The sequence below is a fragment of the Tamandua tetradactyla genome, chromosome 8, assembly GCF_023851605.1.
Source record: "Tamandua tetradactyla isolate mTamTet1 chromosome 8, mTamTet1.pri, whole genome shotgun sequence".
Taxonomy (NCBI): domain Eukaryota; kingdom Metazoa; phylum Chordata; class Mammalia; order Pilosa; family Myrmecophagidae; genus Tamandua; species Tamandua tetradactyla.
In genome coordinates, this window is record NC_135334.1 from 40,417,122 (window position 1) to 40,442,891 (window position 25,770).

At 37.0% G+C, this 25,770-nt stretch overlaps 1 protein-coding gene across 2 annotated transcripts in view; it reads left to right on the plus strand.

Annotated features, from left to right (window-relative positions):
• Positions 1–25,770, plus strand: part of TMEM123 (transmembrane protein 123) — a 49,230-nt gene that overhangs the window by 17,244 nt on the left and 6,216 nt on the right. The window contains exon 3 of one of the 2 annotated variants that reach the window (XM_077113135.1): positions 6,958–12,349. The exons of the other annotated variant lie outside the window; for it this stretch is intronic. Coding sequence (XP_076969250.1) covers positions 6,958–7,409 — 452 coding nt within the window. The 3' untranslated portion in view covers positions 7,410–12,349. Of the gene's footprint in view, positions 1–6,957; positions 12,350–25,770 lie in introns of those variants that run through there. 2 annotated transcript variants of the gene reach the window in all.

A 25,770-nucleotide genomic window follows, 5' to 3' on the forward strand; every position in this document is an offset into this window, starting at 1 on the left:
ACCCATTGTCAGCCCCTCCAAACCATGTGGAATGAGGGCAAGTTGATTTCCTCAAAAAACAAGAGGCAAGACTTGGGCAAGGGAAAGTAGCAGATGGTCAGTACACTAGCCTCATAGCCACAGTCAGTAGTGACAGTGATTTTCCTTGACTCAGAGTAAGTGGCCAATCGTTATTAACCTCCATTCACTTCAGAAACATTTGCTCTTGTCAGCCTTGTATCATATACATATATGGACTCTGACAAAAATGTTATGTTACTGTTGAATTGTAGATGAATCATGTCTTGGTTTGCCTAAGCTCTCGGAATGCAATATACCAATCAGAAATGATTGGCTTTCATAGTGGGAATTTATTAGCTTACAAATTTACAGTTCCAAGGCTGTGAAAATGCCCCAGTTAAGGGATCAACAGGATGATACCATCTCTGAAGAAAGGCCGCTGGCATCTGGGACACCTCTGTTACAGGGGTAGGCACATGACCAGTATCTGATGGTCCTTCTTTCCCAGGTTTCATTGCTTTCAGCTTCTGGTTTCAGTGGTTTCCTTTCTCCACTTCTCTGGGCTCTTTCTGTGTGTCCTTTATCCTCTTATAAAGGACTCTAGTAAGGGATTGTTCTAGTTTGCTAGCTCCCGGGATGTGATATATCAGAAACAGAATGGCTTTTTTCTTTTTGAGAGGGGGTGAGGTGGGAGGGAGGTACATAGTCTGGAACTCAAACCTGGGTCTCCCAAATGGAAGGCGAACATTGTACCACTGAACCACCTGTGTGTCCTAAAATGGCTTTTAAAAAAGGGAATTTATTAAGTTGCAAGTTTACAGTTCTAAGACTGTGAAAATGTCCAAATTAAAGCAAGGCTATTAAAATGTCCAATTTAAGGTGACCAGAAAAAGATAACTTTGGTTCAAGAAGGCCAATGACGTTTTAAGGTTTTTGTCTCAACTGATAGGGCACATGGGGAACATGGCAATGTCTGCTAGCTTTCTCTCCTGGCTTCTTGTTTCATGAAGTTCCCCTGAGGGCATTTTCCTTCTTCTTCTCCAAAGGCCTCTGTCTGCATGGGCTCTCATGGCTCTTAAGCCTTTTCCAGAATGGTTCCCTCTTAAAGGGCTCCAGTAAGCAACCCCACCTTGAATGGATGGAGAGACACCTCCATAGAAGCCATCTAATCAAAGTTACCACCTACAGTTGGGTGGGTCACATCTCCAAGGAAACAATTAAAAAGCTCCCGCCCTAGCAGTATTGAATGAGGAGTAAAAAACTTGGCTTTTCTAGGGTACACAACAGATTTAGACTGGCACAGGGATTAAGACCCACCTTGAATGAGGTGGGTCATATCTTAGTTGAAATAACCTAATCAAAGATCCCGCCTACAGTAGGTCTGTACCCACAGTAATGGATTAAAAGAACATATCCTTTTCTGAGGTACATAGCAGCTTCAAATTATTTCCTAAGGATCTCAGCATACTTGTTTCAGTTAGCTTTATAAAGTAATTGCCTAGTTGACCATTCAATTTCTGATCTGGGAAAAAAATTGTAAGGTACCTTTTACAAAAATTTTTTAATGAAATTTTATTGGTATATATTCACATACCATGTAATCATCCAAAGTGTACAATCTGTAATTCACAATATTATCATATAACTGTTCATCAACACAATCAACTTTGTTTTTCTTTTTTTGTGAAAAATAACATATACATATATACAAAAAGAAATTACAAAACACACTGCAACAATTAGGTGTAGACCAGATTTCAGAGTTTGGTATGGGTTACAATTCCACCATTTTAGGTTTTTACTACTAGCTGCTCTAAGATAACTGGAGACTAAAAAAAATCCCGATATAATGATTCAGCAGTCATACTCATTTGTTAAACCCTACTTTCTCTGTATAACTCCACCATCACCTTTGATCTGTTTAGGGTTATTTGGGCAATGCCCATTCTAACTTTTTCATGTTGAAAGGAACTGTCAGTAATATGGGGTAGGGGGGATGGAACTAGTTGATGTTCTGGAGAGGCTGACCCCTCTGCATTTTAGGATTTATGTGGTCTAGGAACCCATGTGAAGGTTGTAGGTTTCTGAAAAGTAATCGTAGTGCACAGAACCTTTGTAGAATCTCATATAAAGCCCTTGCTGTTCTCTAGGGTTGGGAGGAATGATTTTGGTTGGAGTTTGGCAAACTATGATAGGTAGTAATGTCTAGCTGAATCTTCTGAGTAGCCTCAACTCTATTTGAACTCTTTCAGCCATTGATAGCTTATTTGTTACACTTCTTTTCCCCCCTTTGTTCAGGATGGCATTGTTGATCCATGGTACCAGGGCCAAGCTCATCCTTGGGAGACATATCCCACATTGCCAGGGATACTTTCACCCCTGTATGTTATGTCCCATGTTGGGGGGAGGGTAATGATTTCACTGGCAGAGTTGAGCTTAGAGAGAGAGAGAGAAGGCACTGTTTTTTTTAATTAATTTATTTATTAATTAAAAAAATTTAACAACAAACAAACTAAAACATTAGCATGTGATCATTCCGTTCTACATATATAATCAGTAATTCACAATGTCATCACTTAGTTGCATATTCATCATTTCTTAGAACATTTGCATCAGTTCAGAAAAAGAAATAAAATGAAAACAGAAAAAAAAAGATTATACATACCGTATCCCTTACCCCTCGCTTTCATTGATCACTAGCATTTCAAACTAAATTTATTTTAACATTTGTTCCCCCTATTATTTATTTTTATTCCATATGTTCTACTCATCTGTTGACAAGGTAGATAAAAGGAGTATCAGACACAAGGTTTTCACAGTCACACAATCACATTGTGAAAGCTATATCATTATTCAATCATCATCAAGAAACATGGCTACTGGAACACAGCTCTACATTTTCAGGCAGTTCCCTCCAGCCTCTCCATTACATCTTGAATAACAAGGTGATGACTACTCAATGCGTGAGAATGACCTCCAGGATAACCTCTTGACTCTGTTTGGAATCTCTCTGCCATTGACACTTTGTCTCATTTCACTCTTCCCCTTTTTGGTTGAGAAGGTTTTCCCATTCCCTTGATGCTGAGTCTCAGGTCATTCTAGGATTTCTGTCCCACATTGCCAGGAAGGTCCACACCCCTGGGAGTCATGTCCCACATAGATGGGGAGGGTGGTGAGTTTGCTTGTTGTATTGGCTGGAGAGAGAGGCCACATCTGGGCAACAAAAGAGGCTCTCTTGGGGGTGACTCTTAGGCCTAAATTTTGAGTAGACTTGACCTATCCTTTGTGGGGGTAACTTTCATATGAACAAACCCCAAGACTGGGGGCCCAGCCTATAGCTTTGGTTGTCCACACTGCTTGTGAGAATATCAAGAATTCAACTTGGGAGAGTTGAATTTCTCCCCGTTCTCACCATTCCCCGAAGGGCACTTTGCAAATACTTTTCCACTCACTGATCAGATCACTCTGGGATTCTTCGGGGCATCACTTTGGACAAACCAACAAAATCTCATGTCCTACCCAAGATTCCAAGTACTTATGGTGTTCAATCAAGCTATCTACATAAGTTATATTAGGACATGCACTAGTCAAAATTTAAATTTTGTACCACATAAACATTTTTTGCTTTAGTCTCACACATTAGTTGAAATTTTAAAATATTAAGTACCATCTATTTTCAGCACACTGCAGTAATGACATTCTTTTGTTTTTCCTAATGCAAAAACATTTTTTAAATTTGCATGTTTAGTCACTATCATTATACACTCTAGGCATTCCTAGATTACACCATCTCAATCTTCATCATCTATCTTTCTTTGTGATTTCATTTGCGCCCCCAGCCCTCCTCCCTCTATCATTCTGACATGCAGCTTCCTTCAGTGTTTTAGCATAATTGTATTACAGTTAGGCAGTATTGTGCTGTCCATTTCTGAGTTTTTATATCCAGTCCTGTTGCACAATCTGTATCCCTTCAGCTCCAATTACCCAATATCTTACCCTATTTCTATCTCCTGATGGTCTCTGTTACCAACGAAATATTCCAAGTTTATTCACTAATGTCAGTTCATGTCAGTGAGACCATACAGTATTTGTCCTTTTGTTTTTGGCTAATCTCACTCAGCATAATGTCCTCAAGGTCCATCCATGTTGTTACATACTTCATAACTTTATTCTGTCTTACAGCTGCATAATATTCCATCGTATGTATATACCTCAGTTTGTTTAGCCACTCGTCTGTTGATGGACATTTTTGGCTGAAGGCATTGTTTTTTTTTTTGTTGCAAATTTTTTTTTTATTAATCAAAAAAAAAGAAAAGAAATTAACACAACATTTAGAAATCATTCCATTCTACACATGCACTCAGTAATTCTTAGTATCATCACATAGATGTATGATCATCATTTCTTAGTACATTTGCATCGATTTAGGAAAAGAACTAGCAAAACAGCAGAAAAAGATATAGAATGTTAATATAGAGAAGAGAATTAAAATAATAATAATAAAAAATATATATATATATAAAAAGGAAAAAGAAAAAAAACAAAAACAAAAGATACAAACAAACAAACAAAAAACTATATTTCAGGTGCAGCTTCATTCAGTGTTCCAACATAGTTACATTACACTTAGGTATTATTGTGCTGTCCATTTTTGAGTTTTTGTTTCTAGTCCTGTTGCACAGTCTGTATCCCTTCAGCTCCAATTACCCATTATCTTACCCTGTTTCTAACTCCTGCTGGTCTCTGTTACCAATGATATATTCCAAGCTGATTCTTGAATGTCGGTTCACATCAGTGGGACCATACAGTATTTGTCCTTTAGTTTTTGGCTAGACTCACTCAGCATAATGTTCTCTAGGTCCATCCATGTTATTACATGCTTCATAAGTTTAGTCTGTCTTAAAGCTGCATAATATTCCATCATAGGTATACGCCACAGTTTGTTTAGCCACTCGTCTGTTGATGGACATTTTGGCTGTTTCCATCTCTTTGCAATTGTAGATAATGCTGCTATAAACACTGGTGTGCAAATGTCCGTCTGTGTCTTTGCCCTTAAGTCCTTCGAGTAGATACCTAGCAGTGGTATTGCTGGGTCGTAATCCATTCTGCCATTCTATGTCTTTTGATTGGGAAATTCAGTCCATCAACTTTTAGTGTTATTACTGTTTGGATAATATTTTCCTCTACCATTTTGGCTTTTGTATTATATATATCATATCTGATTTTCCTTCTTTCTACACTTTACTCCATACCTCTCTCTTCTGTTTTTTCGTATCTGACTCTAGTGCTCCCTTTAGTATTTCTTGCAGAGCTGGTCTCTTGGTCACAAATTCTCTCAGTGACTTTTTGTCTATAAATGTTTTAATTTCTCCTTCATTTTTGAAGGACAATTTTGCTGGATATAGGAGTCTTGGTTGGCAGTTTTTCTCTTTTAGTAATTTAAATATATCATCCCACTGTCTTCTAGCTTCCATGGTTTCTGCTGAGAAATCTACACATAGTCTTATTGGGTTTCCCTTGTATGTGACAGATTGTTTTTCTCTTGCTGTTTTCAAGATCCTCTCTTTCTCTTTGACCTCTGACATTCTAACTAGTAAGTGTCTTGGAGAACACCTGTTTGGGTCTTGTGCTGGTTTGAAAGGAAGTGTGCCCCCTAAGAAAAGCCATGTTTTAACATAACTCCCATTTCATAAGGTAGAATAATCTCTATTCAACACCGTATGTTTGAAACTGTGATTGGATCATCTCCCTGGATGATGTGATTTAGTCAAGAGTGGTTGTTAAACTGGATTAGGGGATGACATGTCTCCACCCATTTGAGTGGGTCTTGATTAGTTTCTGAAGTCCTATAAAAGAGGAAATATTTTAGAGATTCAGAGAGACTCAGAGAGGGCAGAGAATGCTGCAGCACCACGAAGTGGAGAGTCCATTGGAGATGAAGAAGGAAAATGCCTCCCGGGGAGCTTCATGAACCCAGAAGCCAGGAGAGTAAGCTAGCAGATGATGCCATATTTGCCATGTGCCCTTCCTGCTGAGAGAGAAGCCCTGACTGTGTTCGCCATGTGCCTTTCCAAATGAGAGAGAAACCCTGAACTTCATCGGCCTTCTTGAACCAAGGTATCTTTCCCTGGTTGCCTTTGATTGGACTTTTCTATAGACTTGTTTTAATTCTCGGCCTTAGAACTGTAAACTAGCAACTCATTAAATTCCCCTTGTTAAAAGCCATTCCGTTTCTGGTATATTGCATTCCAGCAGCTAGCAAACTAGAACAGGTCTATTCTCTTTGGGGTGCGCTGCACTTCTTGGATCTGCAAGTTTAGGTCCTTCATAAGAGTTGGGAAATTTTCAGTGATAATTTCTTCCATTAGTTTTTCTCCTCCTTTTCCCTTCTCTTCTCCTTCTGGGACACCCACAACACGTATATTTGTGCGCTTCATATTGTCATTCAGTTCCCTGATCCCCTGCTCAAGTTTTTCCATTCTTTTCCCTATAGTTTCTGTTTCTTTTTGGAATTCAGATGTTCCATCCTCCAGTTCACTAATTGTAGCTTCTGTCTCTTTAGATCTACCATTGTAGGTATCCATTGTTTTTTCCATTTTTTCTTGTTTGTCCTTCACTCCCATAAATTCTGTGATTTGTTTTTTGAGATTTTCTATTTCTTCTTTTTGTTCAGCCCATGTCTTCTTCATGTCCTCCCTCAATTTATTGATTTGGTTTTTGAAGAGTTTTTCCATTTCTGTTCGTATATTCAGCATTAGTTGTCTCAGCTTCTATATCTCATTTGAACTATTGGTTTGTTCCTTTGACTGGGCCATATCTTCAATTTTCCGAGCGTGATCCATTATTTCCTGCTGGTGTCTGGGCATTTGATCAGATTTCCCTGGGTGTGGGACCTGGCTGGTTGAAAGGTTTTTCTGTGAAATCTCTGGGCTCTGTTTTTCTTTTCCTGCCCAGTAGGTGGCGGTCGTGGCGCTTGTCTGTCTGCGGGGCCCACCAGGAAAAGATGCTGTGGCTCCTTTAAATTGCCAATCCGAATCTCGCCGTCGGCCCGGGAAACCGCGCGTGGAGTGGGGGGTCGCCGGCCGCCGCAGCTTTGGGGAGTGCCGGTCCAAATTGCCCAGCTGGCCCGAGACGCCAAGCATGGCGGGAGGGCCCCACTATCCAACGTTCCCAGTCAGACCGGGGAGCCACGTGCGTGGAGGGGACCCCCGTCGCCAGCCGCCCCGGCCGGGAAAACGCGCGCCCCTCGGGTATCTCACCGCAGCGGATTCTCCCGCCCGTTCAGCCGTTCCAGAATGGGGTACGCTGTCTTTTTGGTCTCTGTCGTGGCTCCAGGAGCTGTTTTGTATTGTTTCTGTTACTTTAGTTGCTTTTCTGGAGGAGGAACTAAGACCCACGCGTCTTACTAAGCCGCCATCTTCTCTGGAAGTCCGGCATTGTTTTTTAAGGGGAAGTTGTAGGTTTATAGAAAAACCATGAGTTTTCTGTACAGAGTTCCCATATATACCTCCTTATATGTAGTTTTCCCTGTTATTAACACTTTGTACTGATATGGTTCTTTTGTTAATTGATGAAACAATATTAATATCATTATACTGGTAACTAATCTGTAGTTTGCATTAGGATTCACTGTGCTGTACAATTCTATGTTTTTAAAAAATTTTATTCTAGTTACACATGCAGCCTAAAATTTCCCACTTTTACCACTTTCAAGTATACAATTCAGTGTTATTAATTACATTCTTAATGTGTTAAATCACCAGCATCTACTACCAAAACTTTTCCATCACACCAAACAGCTCTACTAATTAAGCATTAACTCCCCATTCTGTACCCCAACCCCCTTCCTGTGTTAACACGTATTCTAATTTCTGACTGTTTGCTTATTCTAATTATTTCATGTTAGTGAGATCATACAATATTTGTCCTTTTGTGTGTTTTGCTTATTTCACCCAGCATGATATTTCCAAGGTTCACCCGTGTTGTTGCAGGCTTCAGAACTTCATTCCTTTTTGCAGCTGAATGACAATTCCATTGTTTATATATACACTTTTTTAAAACTTTTTCAATTGTTTATTTTTATTTTTATTGTTAAATTTTGATTTAATAGTATAACATATATACAAAGCAAAGAAATAAAAAAGTAGTAGTTTTCTAACTACTCTTCAAAAAGTGGCTGCAGGATAGATCCCAGAGTTTGTCATGGGCTACCATATGATCCTCTCATATTTTTCCTTCTAGCTGCTCCAGAATATAGGAGGCCAGAGGACTTAAATACTTTTTTATCATCATAGTTGACTTTTTTTCCTTCTTTTTTTTTGTGAACAATAACATATATACAAAAAAGCTATACATTTTCAAGCACAGCACCACTATTAGTTGTAGAACATATTTCAGACTTTGACATGGGTTACCATTTCACAATTTTAGGTTTTTACTTCTAGCTATTCTAAAATACTGGAGACTAAAAGAGATATCAGTTTAATGATTCAGCATTCATATTCATTTGTTAAGTCCTATCTTCTATGTATAATTCCACCATCACCTTTGCTGTTTCCATACCTCATTGGGGTTGCTTGGGCTATGGCATTTCTGAGTTTTTTATATTGGAAGGGTCTGTCACTAATATGGGGTAGGATATGGGGTAGGGAGATGGAGCTATCTGAAGATCTGAAGAGGCTGGGCTAAGGTTTCAAGACTTATCTGGACCAGGAACCCATCTAAAGGTTGTAGGTTCTGGGAAGTTACTCTAGTGCCTGGAACCCTTGTTGAATCTTATAAATTGCTCTAGGTGTTCTTGAGGATTGGCTGGTATGGTCCTGGTTGGGGGTTGGCAGATTATGATAGGTAGCAAGTCTACCTAAAGCTTGCATAAGAACAACCTCCAGAGGAGCCTCTCGACTCTATTTGAACTCTCTGCCACTGATATTTTTATTAATTGCTCTTCTTTTCCCCTATTTGGTCAGAATGCAATTGTTGATCCCACATCGTCAAGGAGACTTTCACCCCTGTATTTCACGTCCCATGTAGAGGGGAGGGCAATGATTTCACTTGCAGAGTTGGGCTTAAAGAGACTGAGGCCACATCTAGTTACATCTAGAAGTAACTCTTAGGCATGCCTATAGGTAGTCTAAACTTCTCCGCTACCTACATAAGCTTCACAAGAGTAAGCCTCATGATCAAGGGCATGGCCTATTGATTTGAGTATCCTTAAAGTTTGACAGAGTATCAGGGGATTCCTTGATGGTAAGGTTTAATAGTTCCATATTCTTTCTCCCCCCCCCCTCAGGGGACTTTGCCAATACTTTTTGATTATCTGCTTAATATACTCTAGGATATTTCCAGGCATTACAGTAATCTATACAGGATTAAAGGACCTCTCTCTTATTCTGTTTTTCCTGTGTTTCAGTTGTTCAAATGTGCCATACAGATAGGTTGAATTAGATTATGTACTACAGAAAATTTCAGTTCCAGATCAAATAAACCTTTCTTCCATTGGTCTCAAAGAGTGTGTGTTTCTAAAATATAGACACTCTTCCTTACTCCTATGTTCTGAATTACTTTAACCTCAACCTGTTCAGCTTTGTTCTTATCTCTAAATATCAGGCTATATATAAAACAGCCTTTCAAAATCCAGAAATAATAATCACCACTCTGGACTTAATGTGTCTGCTCTGAAAGCTTACAATCTAGGCCCCTGTTTTCTAATAAGCATTTTCTAAAGGTGACCATACTGTTGTTGTTTTTTTGTTTCTGGCTTATTTTGTCTCACCTGTATATACACATTTTATTTGTGCATTCATCATTTGGTGGACACTGGGTTACTTCTGTCTTTTGGCAATTGTGAAGAATGCCCCTATGGACATCTGTTCAAGGCCCTGTTTTCAGTTCTTTGGTTATATACCTAGAAGTGGGAATCCGGGTCATATGGTAGTTCTGCTCATCTGAGGAACTAACTGCCCAGCTGTCTTCCATAGCAACTGTACCATTATATATTCCCACTCAATGAATGAGTGTTCTTATTTCTCCACATCCTCTCCAACACTTAATATTTCCATTTTTGTAATATTAGCCATTTTAGTGAATGTGAGATAATGTCTCATTGTGGTTTTGATTTGCATTTCCCTAATGGCTAATTATATTGAGCATCTTTTCATATGTTTTTTTTTGGTCATTTGTGTATCTTTGAAGAAGTATCTTTTTAAATCTTTTGTCCATTTTTTAACTGGGTTGTTTGTCTATTTGTTGTTGCATTGTAGAATTTCATTATATATTCTCGATATTAAATCTTTATTGGATATATGGTTTCCAGATATTTTCTTTTCACTTTCATGATGAAACCCTTTGCACAGAAACTTTTAAATTTTTGACAAAGTCCTATTTACCAATTTTTTTTCTTTAGTGCAAGTCTAAGAAACCTTTGCTTAACACGCGTTCCTAAGAATCTTCCCTATGTTTTCTTCTGGGAGTTTTATAGTTTTGGTTCTTATGTTTAGGTCTTTGATCCATTTTGAGTTAATTTTGTTTTGTTTTGTTTTTGTTTTGTTTTGAGTTAATTTTTATATTTGGTATAAGGTAGGGGCCCAACTTCATTCTTTTGCATATGGATATCCAGTTTTCCTAACACCATTTGTTGAAGAGACCCTTCCTTTCTCATTGAGTGGGCTTGGAACCCTTGTTAAAAATCAATTGGGAAAACACCCTTCTTTAAAATGACTTCTTTTTAATTGTGAAGAGTAGAGTACATATTAAGATTCTATTGTACAGTAGTATTTTCAGGATAAAAATACAGTTTGTCAGGTCCAAAATATCCTGAACAAATTAAAACCTTTAAAAGTAAACCTACTTTTTTCTTCATTGTTAATACTAAGTTAATAATGTTGAATGTTATGAATCACACTCTCAGAAAGGATGTGGAGGTGAAAAATTCCAGACTTCTCTAGACAACATGTGTGGCCTAGTTGAATAAGTTTACTTTTGTGAATTTCCTTTTTTCACAGCAAGTTGTTGTCATAGCACATGTTGTCAACATATGTGGCCTAGTTGAATAAGTCTTCTTTTGTGAATCTCCTTTTTTCACAGCAAGTTGTTGTCATGTCATAAAATGATCATGACAGTTTTTATAAGGTGAATATCTCCTTTTCTGTTCCTATGCTTAGAGAAAATATTCTGTCATCCTAAATGAATTGGAAAAATATTTACATTTAGATTCTAGTTCTTTAGAACTTATAGTTCCCTTTGTACTACTTCTGCCTTCTCTTCTTGGTCTCATGGTTCCTGATTGTGTATCATTTTAGCAGGGACCCAGTGCCTCTATTTTGAAACTCAGCATCGTCAACATAGAGCCCAGGGATAGCTTCAGATCTGAAGACAGTGACAGAATTAATTTAAATGTAGTGAGATTTGCCATTAAAAGGCATATATTTTTTAGAAAATTGAACAAAAGGCAGCTATGAACAACAATGTTTGACAGTGAGGTAACAAGATATGGAGGATGAAGATAAGATACAGTGTGTCCCAACCACAGACTAAAATGTTGTGAAAGGAGAACCTGCAAAAACAAAATTTAAAAGAAACCTGCAATTTAATCCAGAGCTTTCTCCCACATAGTAATACATTCACAATTAGAAAACCTCAGTTTGGTGTGGTGGCATCCCAACTACTATAGAATGTAAAATAACTGATGTACATGCACAGACACAAAACTTTATTTGACCAGGTAGACTACTGTGGGTTTCGATCAGTAAGTGAGGGGAAAAAAACAACTTTCTTAAAAATTAAGTCATACGACCATTCAGTTTTTGTCTTTTTATTTCAGTAAGTAAATATGCTTTCACTATTAAACAAGTGGTACCCCCCAAATCTTGCTTATCTCATTTTGTTATAAATTTTCTGGGCTTTTCCGTCATGTTGAAGTCAAAGGCAATTTTTATAACTTCCCTGAGATCACTAAATCTTATATATATAGCAACTTCTTAAGTAGGACAAAAGCAACTTCTTAAATAGGTTAAATTATTGTAAAGAAATTGATTCTAGATAAATTTCCAAGATAATTAACTAAAGTAAAGGTTTTCAGGTAAAGGTTTTGTTTAGTTTTGAAAATATCTTATACATGCCATGTTAATCTACTTTTGGGCTGCAAAGCAGTTAACCTCTGGCACAGAAAGTTCTTGTAGAAGACCAGTGCCTACAGATAGACAGTTTTGTTTGACGTTGTCTCTTTTGCCATTATGACTTTTTAAAACTGTTGTCTCCTATTTTGGCTAATTTGAGTTTATGTTAACCTTTCTTTATATATATATATATATATAAAGGAATTATATAACTTTAAAATCAGTGTACCTCAGTTTCCTTCTAGTACTACTTCATACTTTTTTTGTGAGGATTAAGTGAAGTAATATATGTAGAGTGATTAAAACACTAGTACTTAATAAGTGCTATGCACATGTTAACTGTTATTAACTAAAATCGAAATACAGTGATCATAAGTGAAATCAAAGTTCTGAGGAATCTGTAATTGCTTAGACTTGAAATTAAAGCCAACAAAAATCCAGCTGACTTTCCTGTTATTTAGTGATAATTCTGCTACATTAGCCTCTGATATTACTTTGTTATAGCCACTCAACAAGTCTTCATTTCATACCTCTGGGTTGGACAATGTGCCAGAAGTTTTGGGAGCTGCAGAACTGGACATAGATTTTGCTCTTAGGATTCTTATAATTGATTTGGAAAGATAATGCTGCCAAAAATAGCTGTATCAAAAGACCATGCTAGTATGATAGTAAAGGTGCAAATAAGATAGTGAAAGTGGGCATTCAGAAGAGGAAGAGATTACTTTTAGTTAGGAAAATCTTGAAATGTGCCTTGTGTGCTACATCTGAGTGGATGTGATATTCAGAGATGGAATGAAAAAAAATCAGACATCTTTGGAAGACACAGCATGAGCAAAGTTGTGGAGTTAAGAAATGCTTGAAAGAAGGTCCAGAACATTTACACATAGCCTGTTGTGAAATGATGATGATGGTAACCATTTGTTGAATACATGCTGTTGCCAAGTGTTGTACAAGATACTTCATTCCTGTTACTGCACTCCACATGATAACAATATGAGTTAAGTATTATTTTCCCTATTTTAGAAATGAGGAAAGAGTTATAAAGGTAGAAAATGACCCGTCCAGTATTTAAGCACAGAAATTATTTTCTCAAAAGCCTGTGTTTCTTTCTAATGAATGTGGCTGCTTCTTGAGGATCTTAGTTGATCGACACATAATTAGAATACAGATTGATATCAAATAGGATTTTCTTCATTCCCACTTGTGAATTCTCAACAGAGATTTCCTGCCCCTGATAGCATTTCCCAGAAATTCCTGATAAAAATGTATTGTTGTCTTTCACCAAGACCGTATTTCTGAAAAGGTTACTAGGAGAGCGTGGAAATCAGGTATAGAGTTGGATGGTCTGGAGGGGAAGTTCATTCTGGCTGTAGTGACTTAGGAACTTGCATTTATAAGCTTTGACCCTTTTCAGTCTCAGATAAGTGGTATTATCTTTACAATCAACTTTGAATTCTTAGAATGAAATTTAAGGCTTCTTGTTCCCTGACTCCAGTCACTCCCTGAGTATGTTTCTCGATCTGTAAAATGGCGATAATAATACTTCCCCTATATATACCTCAAGGTTTATTGTGGGATACAATAAAATTCTTTATGTGGAATACTTTATAGACTTATTCACTACTTTATAAATATTGTTATAATCATAGTCTTATGATAGACAGTTACATTCTCAGAGGCTTCTAGGTATGTAAGGGTCTTTGTTCTTACACTTGAGTGGCTTCAGATGGCTTATTTTTAGCTTTTGTGTCTCTTTTTCTGTTAGACTCAACTGTCATGTCTTGTATTGGCATCATGCCTCCCTCTGATTGCCCACTTCTCCCTCAATTTGCTGTTTTTAAACAGCAGTCAACTAGGAAAGCAAATAACAGAATGTGTTAGCTGTGGGTCTAAAATTAAGGTAACTTTTCTGTTTTACAAGGGGTAAGAAGAGATGATTTTTTAAAATCTCAGTTGGCTTAAAAATTTTGAGATTAGAAGAAAATCTTTTTAGGTTTTATTTTTTTTAATCTGAACACCAGTAATATATGCGTTTAATCCTTCAAACAATACAAAAGCATATGAGACAAAAAATAAAAGTATCTTGTCCCTGTCTACCTTTCCCTTCAAGACAATTCTAGAAATAATCAGTTAACTGGTGTGAATGTTCAAACTCATATATATGATGTTCTGCAGCTTGCTTTTTTGACTTATATTTGAGTTTTAATCTTTGTCCGTATGTATCTATTGATGCATAACAAATCACCCTAGAACTTAATGGCTTAAAACACACGGCTCCTGTGGTTCAGGAGCTTGGGAGTGACTTAACAGAACACTTACCTGGGGTCACATTTGAGGTTGCAGTCAGGAAGGCTTGACTGGGGCTAAAGGATTCACTTTTAAGGTGAATAGCACATATATGACATTGGCAATAGGCCTCATTTTTTCTCCATAAGAGCTTTCCCATAGGGTTGCTTGAGTGTCTTCACAACATGGTAGCAGTCTTCCTCAGGAGTCTTCCTCAGGAGTGAGCGCTCCAAGAGAGCCAGGTGAAAGCTATTCTTTTTATGGTCTGGATTCTGAAGTCCCACAGGATATCTTTTACCACGTTGTCTTTGTTATAAGACAGTGTTTAGGTTAGGTTCAGGTGGTTTGAAGCTGTATGTATCCCAGTAAAATATGTTCTTACACCCATTCCATGGGTGTAAACCCGTAGTAAGTAGAACCTTTTGATGAGGCTACTTCAGGTAAGATGTGACCCACCTCATTCAGGATTCCTACTCCTGGAGTCTTTCATAAGAGAATGAAATTCAGAGAGAAAGCCAAGGAAGAAAGAAGCTGAAAGCACAAACCTGTAAGAAAAGGGAGAGACCAGCAGACACCCCTGTTTACCTTGCCATGTGACAGAGGAGCCAAGAACCACCAGCAGCTGCCTTTGGGAAGAAAGTATCATCATAATGATGACTTGATTTGGACAATTTCCTGACCTCAACCTGTAAGCTAATAAATTCACATTGTTTAAGCCAAATCATTTCATGGTATTTCCTTTAAGCAGCCTAGGAAATTAAAACAGTCCACACATATGTAATTAGGCTTCATGTTTTGAAGGGAAGTGTATCAAAGAATTAGTGGACATATTTTAAAATCTCCACAATATGTGTAACTCTATAATGCTTTCTCATATTTGCATTATGTTCCATAATATCCATAGCTATACCCCCATTAGTGGATATTTTTACTCCTCTAAATAGTACAGCAGTGAATATACCTACATACTTTTACCAACTTGAGCTAGGATTTGGATAGAGTCCTAGAATTGGGGTTGTTTGTTGAGTTAGTAGTTATTGGGTTCTGAAGGCCAAGGATTTGTCTTATAATTACTGAGCCTGAATATCAATAAATAAATGTTTTGCCATTGTGCTGAGTATATTGTTCAAAACTATGTCAGCGGTAGCCATTGCATATGAGCAGACCTACAGAAACAAAACATCCAAAAATATAGTTCTTAGAATAAAAACTTTTGAAATACTGTGAGGAAAAAAAAAGTGCTCTGAGAAATGAATGAACTCAAGGTAAATATGTCAATGTGGATGAAATTCATAAACATGAGTACAAAAAATAACAGAAGAATTAGTATGGTGCTAGTTATATAAAATCTAAACATATGAAAATCGGTATTATGTTGTTTAGAAATAGTGTAAAGTAAAAATATAAAGAAATGTAGGAGATTGGTTACTCTGAGAAGGAAGGCAATTGAAGAGGATACCCCTTTGAGGATTTCTTAATTCTTAATTGGGATGATGAGAACACAGATATTTGTATTATTCTTTAAACTTTTTTGTATGTCTTCAGTATTACTTAAAAACTGTAAGAGACTTCTGATTTTTTTTTTGAGCCTTCTCATTTTTTAATGTAAATATTTTTAAAAATCTGAGATGCTCTTTAGCTTCAACATTCGGTATTAAATATGTACATTTGTTTATTGATGTTGATTTTAGTGCAGCAAAAATAGTGGTAAGATTTATACCTAATGAATACCAAATTAACTCTTAAAATCAATGCCTAATATGGTAGGGTCAGGGATTCAGGTGGATTTTCATCTGGAAACAATGAACAACCAGTGAAAAGAAATTTTCAGACTTAAGAGACTGAAAATCTGTGTAAAAGATATTCCCATCACCATATCCGACTATGATTTGGGGCATTTATTTAACCTTTTGAATTGTAGTTTCCCACAAATCACATCAATTTTTTTTTTAATTAAAAAGATGAAAAGCACATAGCACAGTGACTGTCACATAGCGGGTGCTCAGTGTTTTTTTTCCTAGTTCCAGAAATTACTTTCTTCTCAAATCTACCATTTCTAGCATTAAGAAAACATAGTTTTACTAATTGTAAAGTTTTAAGTTTTTTTTGTCCTGCAAGAAAAAAACATTTAGTACTAAATATCAGTATTTCCAGAGTCTTCATAGTGAGTTGAAATAATTTAGTAGTGGATACTAAACTGTACAGTTGTCATCTCTAGGGATTTCTTTTTTGCTGACATTTGAGCAGATGGCTTTTTTGCTGACTGAATATCTCTTTGTTGTAGCACTTTGGGCTTTATGACCAAATTCTTACATGGCAGCTGCACATTACACATGCTTATTCTCCATGTTTAGACCACAAATTGTCTATAATTGAGTGGCGGCACCACCTGCACAACCATTTGAAGTTGCAAATATAGCTCTACTAATGTTGTTTCAAAGTATTCAGATGTGTTTTCTTACACATGTTAGCCCTGCTATGACAATGAAATAAAATTTAAGGATAAGAGAAGATGTTATTATTGTTTTAAACTGGCAGTATTTCTTATGTGCAGGTTCATAGAACATGGAACATCAAGAGTTTTTAGTATAGTTCCAATTGGGGTTTATTAAAAATCTTGGAGTAATTCTGAGAATGTTTATGTTGTTACTTTTTCCTACCTAAAATTCTACCTTATTCATGTGTTAATCCTTCCTGTTGTTCATATACTACAACATGCTCTCAGGCCTTGGGGCACTGCTTTTCGTGACTGGTAGCCTAACACAGTGATTAAGAGCAGAGACTCTTGAGCCAGACTGCCCAGTTCAAATCCTAGCTCTTCCTTTTACCAGTTTGAGACCCTGGGCAAAAATTACCTTACTTTTCTATGCCTCAATTTCATGGGCATAATAAGAACACTTGCCTCAAAGGGTTATTATGAAGATTGCTACTATTTATAAAATACGGAGAACAGTGCTTACCTGAGAATGAGTACTATATGAGTATTCATTAAATAAATAGTGTGGGGCAGACAGATAGCTGTAGCGCATAGAGGACTGAGCTCAGTTTTGTTGACTCTGCTTAGGAGTTAGATATAGTCTAGATGGCCTGAGATGCTCATTAAAAAAATAATAATAATAATCTATTTCTTAGTGCTAAGCGCAAGAGGAATTAGATGTATGCCTTCCAGTTAGAATACAGAGTTAAGCACTCTCTTTTTAGGTAGCTGGTATGATTTTTGTTATCAACAGCTGAGAGTAGTCATCATGTATAGCTGGTTCTGCCAGAATGAACAGCTACAGGTAAATGATTTTAAAACCAAAGTACAGTAATCACTTCTATTAGAAGCCTCCCAATTTAAAAATTGGCTCAGTATAATTAAATAATTCCATACAGCAGGCTCTCAACCCTGCCTGCACATTAATTTCACCTAGGCTCCACCCCAGGCCAGTTATATAAATAGAATGTCAGAGGCTGAGGCTTAACCAGTATTTTTTCAGAAGTTTCTCAGGTGACTTTAAAGGTTGAGAACCTAAAAGGTTGAGAACTATGGCTATATAGCAAGTCTCTTCATCCAGTGATCTAGAAGTACATTTTGCAACTGGTTTATCTTGGAGAGAATACTAGGGAGTTACAGTGCTCTAAGCTACATGTGCTTTGGAGCTTTTTTTCATGGCTAAGGTTAAAGGTTTTCCAGGGTAAAATTATTACAGTAAAGTTCTGTGATGTGGAATCACAAATTCTTCTGAGAGGATCCTGATAGTGTGTAGTTCTTATTTGTTTTACTTTCATGGAGACTTTTTATAAACTATTAATACTTATTAGACAGACCAAACACCTGTATCAGGATTCAACAGACTTTTAACATGATGGGAAAGATAGTAAATATTTTTGGTTTTGCGGGCCATACATTGTCTGTCAGTTACTCAGATATGCCATTGTTGCACAGAAGCAGCCACAGGCAACATGCTGAACGAATGAGCATGGCTTGTTCCTGTAAAACTTTATTTACAAACACAGGTGGCAGGCTGGAGTTTGTTGGGGATGAGAACCGAGATAGAGGGTGATTTCTGTTCCATGGAGAGTGCCGATTGGTAGGATGAGGCTTGGGGCCTTTGAGTAGGAACAGAGGGTAAATATTATCAGTCTTTTTTACAGCTTGCCTTTGTAGGACTGTGATTCATGCTTTTTTTTTTTTTTTTTTTGTAATTAGCCTTGTTACTAATTGTGGGTGAATTCTATGGTAATGAAATAAAATGGACAAACCAATGGTAAAAACAAAGCAAAACCTGAGTGTTGTCTGTACAACGCAGCCACATCATGTCAGCATCTTAACTCTTGGCAGTCGGCCTGCATTGAAAAGCCATGGTGCTTTTATGACCCTTTCAACTTGGCTTCTTTCCATACACTTAGGGGAATAAACGGTACCATCCTTCAGAAGGATTACCTTAAACTTGGATTCTGCCTTTCAGATTTTAGTTCTCATTGTCCTTAGGTGCTTTGACTGAAAACACCTTTTACAGATCATGTCAGAGTAAACATTCTGTTTATATTAATAAAAGATTTAAGTAGAGAAGTAGATTATGTACCATCATCCACTTAAATATGGAAATAAAATTTGTTTCACTTGCTTAATTTACACCAATTATTTTTCTCTGTTCATGTTTGATAGTTTTTCCCCTTTTGAAAATTTAATTTTTAATTTAGAAAAGCAGAAATTCCTAAGTCCATATGATTTTCAGAAAATGGATAGTTCTTTATGAAAATACCATTTAATAGCCCAGTTTTCTCTTTGATTTGTAGATAATTTTAGTGCAATTTTATTGAAATTTAGTCACTTACTATATAAGGCATCCAATGTATATAATCAGTGGCTAAAAGTATCATCACATAGTTGTGCATTCATCCCCACAGTCAATTTTAGAACATTTTCCTTACTCCAAAAAAGGAAATAAAAATAATAAAAAGAAAACCCAAAACATCCCATACCCCTTATCTCCCACCCCCCGTTTTTTAATTGTGAAATATAAGTGAAAAAGTATATTTCAAAGTCCATTTTAACAAGTACTTATAAAACAGATTTCAAAGTTTGATAAGGGTTACAGTTCCACCATTTCAGGTGTTTTCTTGTAGCTGCACCAAGATCCTGGAGACTAAAAAGAAATATCAGTATAATGATTCAGTAGTCATTCTCATTTGTTAAATCCTAAATTCTCAGTTATAACTCTTCCTTCTCCTTTGATCTCTCTTCTAATCTTTAGGGGTTTTTGAATTATGGTCATTCTAACTTTTTTCATGTTACAAAGTGGTGTTGACAAAATGGGATAAGGGATAGAACTAGATGATCTTCTTGGAAATACAGCACCTCTGTATCTCAGGACTTTTCTGGCTTAGGAGCCTAGATAATTTTTTTTAATCTAGATTTTCTGGTTCTCTGGGATTTGGGTTCTCAGATCATTTGAATTCAGAAGAATTTTTAGAATGAGTTCTGTTCTACATATTCATAGTCAGAAGAATTTTTAGAATTTATTCTTAAAATGTTTACATTCCCAGAACCTCACACAAGAGTAATGATGCTTTAATTTGCTCCGTTTGTGTCTGGGATCACAGACCCCTCAAAATAACTCTGGCACCAGAAATTTATCTTAAATAGCTCAATATTTTGTATCTATATAACAGGAAATGAAAAGCTACTATTCTGTGTAAAAATAATTGAGATTATTAAAAACTTGTGTATCTATTTTCATTTTTGGTTTAAATGTGTACTTGATGCCCGATAAAAAAAAAAATTCTCACCCTTAACTTTGAAATATTTAGGTTAAAGGAAAAAAAATGGCACTTAGATATTTTTGGACTCAAGGTTATATGAGTGGGGAAAGTTATTTCAACACAGCAGTTTACACAAAGATAGTTGGACTACATCCAGTCTCTGAAGTGGATGAGAACTTTTATTTGGTGCTAAAAAAAATAGGTTGCTTCATAGTGTCCTTGGCCTTGTTGCAGTAAGAGATGGCTGGCTGGTGTTAATAGAGAAAGCCCTGAAAGCATCACTTTTTTCTTTTTAGATATTTCCACTGGTGGACTGAAAATATCTCTGGTAGCATCCTGTTCGGTATGATGCTATTCAGATTATAGTGATGACAGTCAAGGAGATGAGAGATCTGACAGTGCCTATTCCTCAGCCTCCCATGGGAACTTTACAGTACAGCTGGGGTGGGGAGTGGGTGAGTCACTACATTTAATGGAATTCAAGATAAAAAAGAAGCAAACATTCACTGTGCATTTCCTCCATAGGATGCACTGTGCTAAGTGCTCCATGTAAAGTATCTCAGTCCTCCCAAATCCTTGTGAGGTAAGTACCATTAATATTTCCACTTTATAGGTGAGGAAGGATAGTGAGTATCAGAGAGGTAAAGTAACTTGGCTAAGATTCCCCAGCAAGGTAATGGCCAAGCTCCTAAGAGCTTGAGCTCTTATCTACTGTGTTTGCTACCGCCTGTATGGAAAACATCACCAGCATTTGGTAAGAAGAGCGCAACAAATGAAAACTCTAATTCTGTCATAGAAAAATGGGACTTGAAGAGCAGTTCTCTTAAGAATAGAGCAGGAATAGAGAGCTGATGGGATTGTTTTGAGTATTTTCAAGGCACTGCCAGAACATCACTCATCAAATGTTACAGAACAGATAGAGAAACAAAATGGAAAAAGTGAGCAGTGTCTCGGGGATTTCAGTCGCAGCACACAGCACACAAACATGTGCATCATGGATGTTCCGGCAGGAGATGAAAAGGGAAAGGGGGTAGAAAGAATATTTGAGGAAATAATGGCCAGAAGTTTCCCAGCTCTTATAAAGGACGTAAATATACATGTTCAAGAAGCTCAATGTACTTTTAACAGAATAAGTCTCAATAGACATACTCCAAGACACATACTAATCAGAATGTCAAATGTCAAAGATAAGGAGAGAATACTGAAACCCAGACAAAAGCGATATGTCACATTCAAGGGAAACACAGTAAGAGCAACTGCCAATTTCTCATCAGAAACCGTGGAGGTGAGAAGGCAGTGGTATAAGATACTGAAAAAAGAAACACTGGCAAGCCCAAAATTCTTTATCTGACAAATCTGTCCTTCATAAATGAGGAAGAGCCCATTTGTTGCTGGGTCTGGCTTGGGGTAGCTGTGGTGCATAGAGCTTCGGAGAGCCCGCTGGGGCAGGCACAGACTGGCTGCATTGTGCCCCCTTCGCCACCATGCCCTTCCCCAGAGCAAGCACTCTTTTCTCAGGATGGGATTGTAGTGGCAGTGCAGATTTGGCAGCGGCAGTGGTGGCCGTGCTCCATATTTTCTCTGGCCAGGAGGAGCATTGTGCCCCCAATAAGGAGCTGGTGAAATACAGAGAACTGGTGGTGCTGGAGTACAATGGTGCTTTACCTAATGGAGATAGAGGATGGAGGAAAAGCAGATTTGCTCTCTATAAATGGCCCAAGCCTAACAGAGTCAAACCCAGCACAGTTCATGTGATATCAGTGCCCCAAGCATCCAAGTTATCTGTTACATCTGGGATTGTTCAAAAGGTTCCGCGCTGTGCTAGATCCTCTGATTTGTTCACTTAAAGATTTCATAATCTAGGTGCAGCAGTGGCTCAGTGGCAGAATTCTTGCCTGCCATGCCAGAGACATGGGTTCGATTCCCAGTGCCTGCCCATGTTAAAAAAAAAAAAAAAAGATTTCATAATCTAGGAACCCAAGATTTCTTTATTTACCCCAAAATTATTTTAAGAACACAGCAAAGAGACAAATATTGGTGAACATGCAGGAACTCATGATTCAGGATTTTCATTAGCCCTTATTGAAGAAACTACCAGAAGACAAACTTCAGTCAAACAATAGATGAATGGAGAACATACGGCAAAGGGACTGGCAGTTAAGCATTGGATTCAGTTCAAATAAGTGCTACAGAATAGAATGTAAATGTTGTAAATTTGGCAATGTAGAAATAACAGAACTAACAAAGGGTGGGAAAGAAAGGGGAAAAAAGGTGAGCAGTAGGGTAGGCATGCTAATAGTCTCAGATTTTACAGAGAGAAGAGAAAAAAACTATTTAAAACATGTTTAAAAGTTAAAAAAGCAAATTACAGTAAATATTGTAAAATCAATTAAAGTGGATGGAGAATGGTAGAAACTGAAAATATTTTCATTTGTCATTGCTTTTATTAGAATCAGTGGGTGTGACCATTATTTTTATAGTTGTGTATTTATAAGTAACCACAGAATATAAATACAAAACCATTGAAGTAATCATATAAAAAGATAAGGCAAAGTAAGCACAGACTATAATGTGAAAGAGTTTTTAAAAGGCATCTGAAGCCAGAAATTGAAATAAAATACCATTTAGAATAGCATCAAAAATATGAAATACTTAGGAATAAATCTTACAAAAGATGTGTAAGACCAGTGAATTAGAAACTATGAAACATTGCTGAGAGAAATTAAAAACCTAAATAATTAGAGAGGTTGTTCTAGTTTGCTAGCTGTCAGAATGTGATATACCAGAAACAGAATGGCTTTTAAAAGGGGGAATTTAAGTTGCAAGTTTTCAGTTCTAAAGCCGTGAAAATGTCCAAATTAAGGCACCAACAAGAGGTTACCTTCACTCAGGAAAGGTCAGTGAAATTCAGGATTTCTCTCAGTTGGAAGGGCACATAGCGAAGTCTGCTAGCTTTCCAGGCTTCTTCTTTCATGAAGCTCCTCCAGAGGCATTTTCCTTCTTCATGTCCAAACGTCTCTGGCTGCATGGGCTCTCCTGGCTCTAAAGCTTTTTTCCAACCCTGGAATAGGTGGAGTCACATTTCCTTCTAATCAAAGGTTAATGCCCACAATTGGGTGCGTCACATCTCCATGGAGATAATTTAATCAAGTTTCCTACCTACAGTACTGAATAGGGATTAGAAGAAATGGCTCCCTCCACAAGATGGATCGGGATTAAAACATGGTTTTTCTAAGGTACATAATTCTTTCAAGCTGGCACAAAGGTCACCATCTTTATGAATAAGAAGGCTCAATATTGATGTCATTCACCCCACACTGATATGTAAATTCAACACGATCCCAAGTTAAGATCCAGTAGGCTTTTTTGTAGAAAATGGCAAGCTGATTCTAAAGTTAATTTGAAAATATAAAGGACTTAGAATGGTCAAAACAACAAAACAACTTTTAAAAAGAAGACCCAACTCAGAGGGCTCAGAAAGACTTCAGGACTTTTTTTTTTTTTTTTTTTGCATAGGCAGGCACCAGGAATCAAACCCAGGTCTCAGGCATGGCAGGTGAGAACTCTGCCAGTGAGCCACCGTGGCCTGCCCAGGACTTCTTTTAAAGCTGCAGTAATCAAAGGGGTGTCCGTTGATGTAAATACAAATAAACAGATGAATAGAGAGTCCAGAAATAGACCACACATAAATGGCAGTCTGATTTTTTATAAAATACAAACTTTGATCCATACGTTTCACCATATACAAAGTTAGCTCAAAATGGATCATACACCTAAATATAAAACTTCTGTTAAAAAAATAGAAAAATATTTGTGACTTTGCATTAGGCAGAGATTTCTTAAATACAAAACCAAAAGCATGATCCATAAAACAACAAATTGATAAATTATACATCGTCAAAATTAAGATCATCTGCTCTCAAAAAACACTGCTCAGAGAATGAGAAGACAAGTCACAGCGTGGGAGAAAATATTTGCATATCGTATCTGATAAAAATTTGGAATCAGAATATATAAATAACTCACAAAACTCAGTAATAAGAAAATAATTCATTTTTTTAGAAATGAGCAGAAGATTTGGACACTCCCCCAAAGAAGATATACACCCAACAGATTTGACAGTGAGACGATTCCCAATATCATTAATCATTAGGGAAACACAAAAGAACAATGAAGTATCACTGCACACCCATGAGAATAGCTAACATTTGAAAGACTAACAGGGCGGTGTGACAGTGGCTTAGCAGGCAGAATACTTGCCTTCCATGCCCAAGACCCAGGTTCGATTCCCGGTGCCTGCCCTTACAAAAAAAAACCTTTCAAAACCAAAGGATAAAATGGTTGAAATTAGTACCGTTTATACGGTAATATCCTTGAATGTTAAAGGATTAAACACCCAATTGAAAGATACAGATTGACAAAATGGATTTTAAAAAGCCATGATCCAACTCTATGCTGTTTACAAGAGATTTACCTTAAAAATACAAATAGGAAAAAAAAAAAATACAAATAGGTTGAAAGTGAAAGTTTGGAAAAATATACTCCACACAGACAGTAACCAGAAAAGATTACAGATTCAGTGTAATCCCAATCAAAATTCCAACAACCTACTCTACAGAAATGGAAAAGCCAATCATCAAATTTATTTGAAAGGGTAAGGGGCCATGAATAGTCAAAAACATTTTGAAAAAGAAGTTGGAGTACTTATACTTCCTGACTTTAAAGCATATTACAAAGCCAAGTGGTCAAAATTGCATGGTACTGGCATAAAGATAGCTATATTGACCAATGGTATTGAATTGAGAATTCAGAAATAGACCCTCACATCAGTGGTCAATTCAGTTTTCACAAGGCTGCCAAGTACACTCAGCTGGGTCAGAACAGTCTTTTCAACAGGTGGTGCTGGGAGAACTGGAAGCATCCATATTCAAAAGAATAAGAGCCAGTACCATAAAACTAGAAGGAAATGTGGGGAAGCATCTTTAGGATCTTGTGGTTAGCAAGGATTTCTTAGACTTTACCCCCAAAGCATAAGTAATGAAAGAAAAAGCAAAAAGGGACCACCTCAAAATTGACTACTGTGCTTCAAAGACTTTGTCAAAAAGGTGAAAAGTCAGCCTACTGAATGGGAGAAAATATTTAGAAACCGCATATCCAATAGGGTTTGATATCCAGACTATATAAAGAAAATCCTACAACCTTTAAAAGACAACCCAATTTAAAAATGAGCAAAAGACTTTTTTCCAAAGACATTTGGAAAAGACATTTTTCCAAAGAGGAAATACACATGGCTACAAAACACATGAAAAGATGCTCAACATCACTAGCTATCAAGGAAATTGTAAATCAAAACCACATGGAATATCATTTCCATGGTCACTATTAAGAAAACAAAAACTACAAGTATTGGAGAGGATGTGGAGAAATAGGAATACTCATTACTGCTGGTGGCAATGTAAAATGGTGCACCTGCCCTGGGAGACAGTTTAGCAGTTCCTCATAATTATAGAATTGCCATGTGACCCAGCAGTCCTGCTACTAGGTATATACCCAGAAAAAAAATCAGGGATGTGAATAGACATTTGCGCACCAATGTTCAGAGCAAGATTATTCACAATTGCCA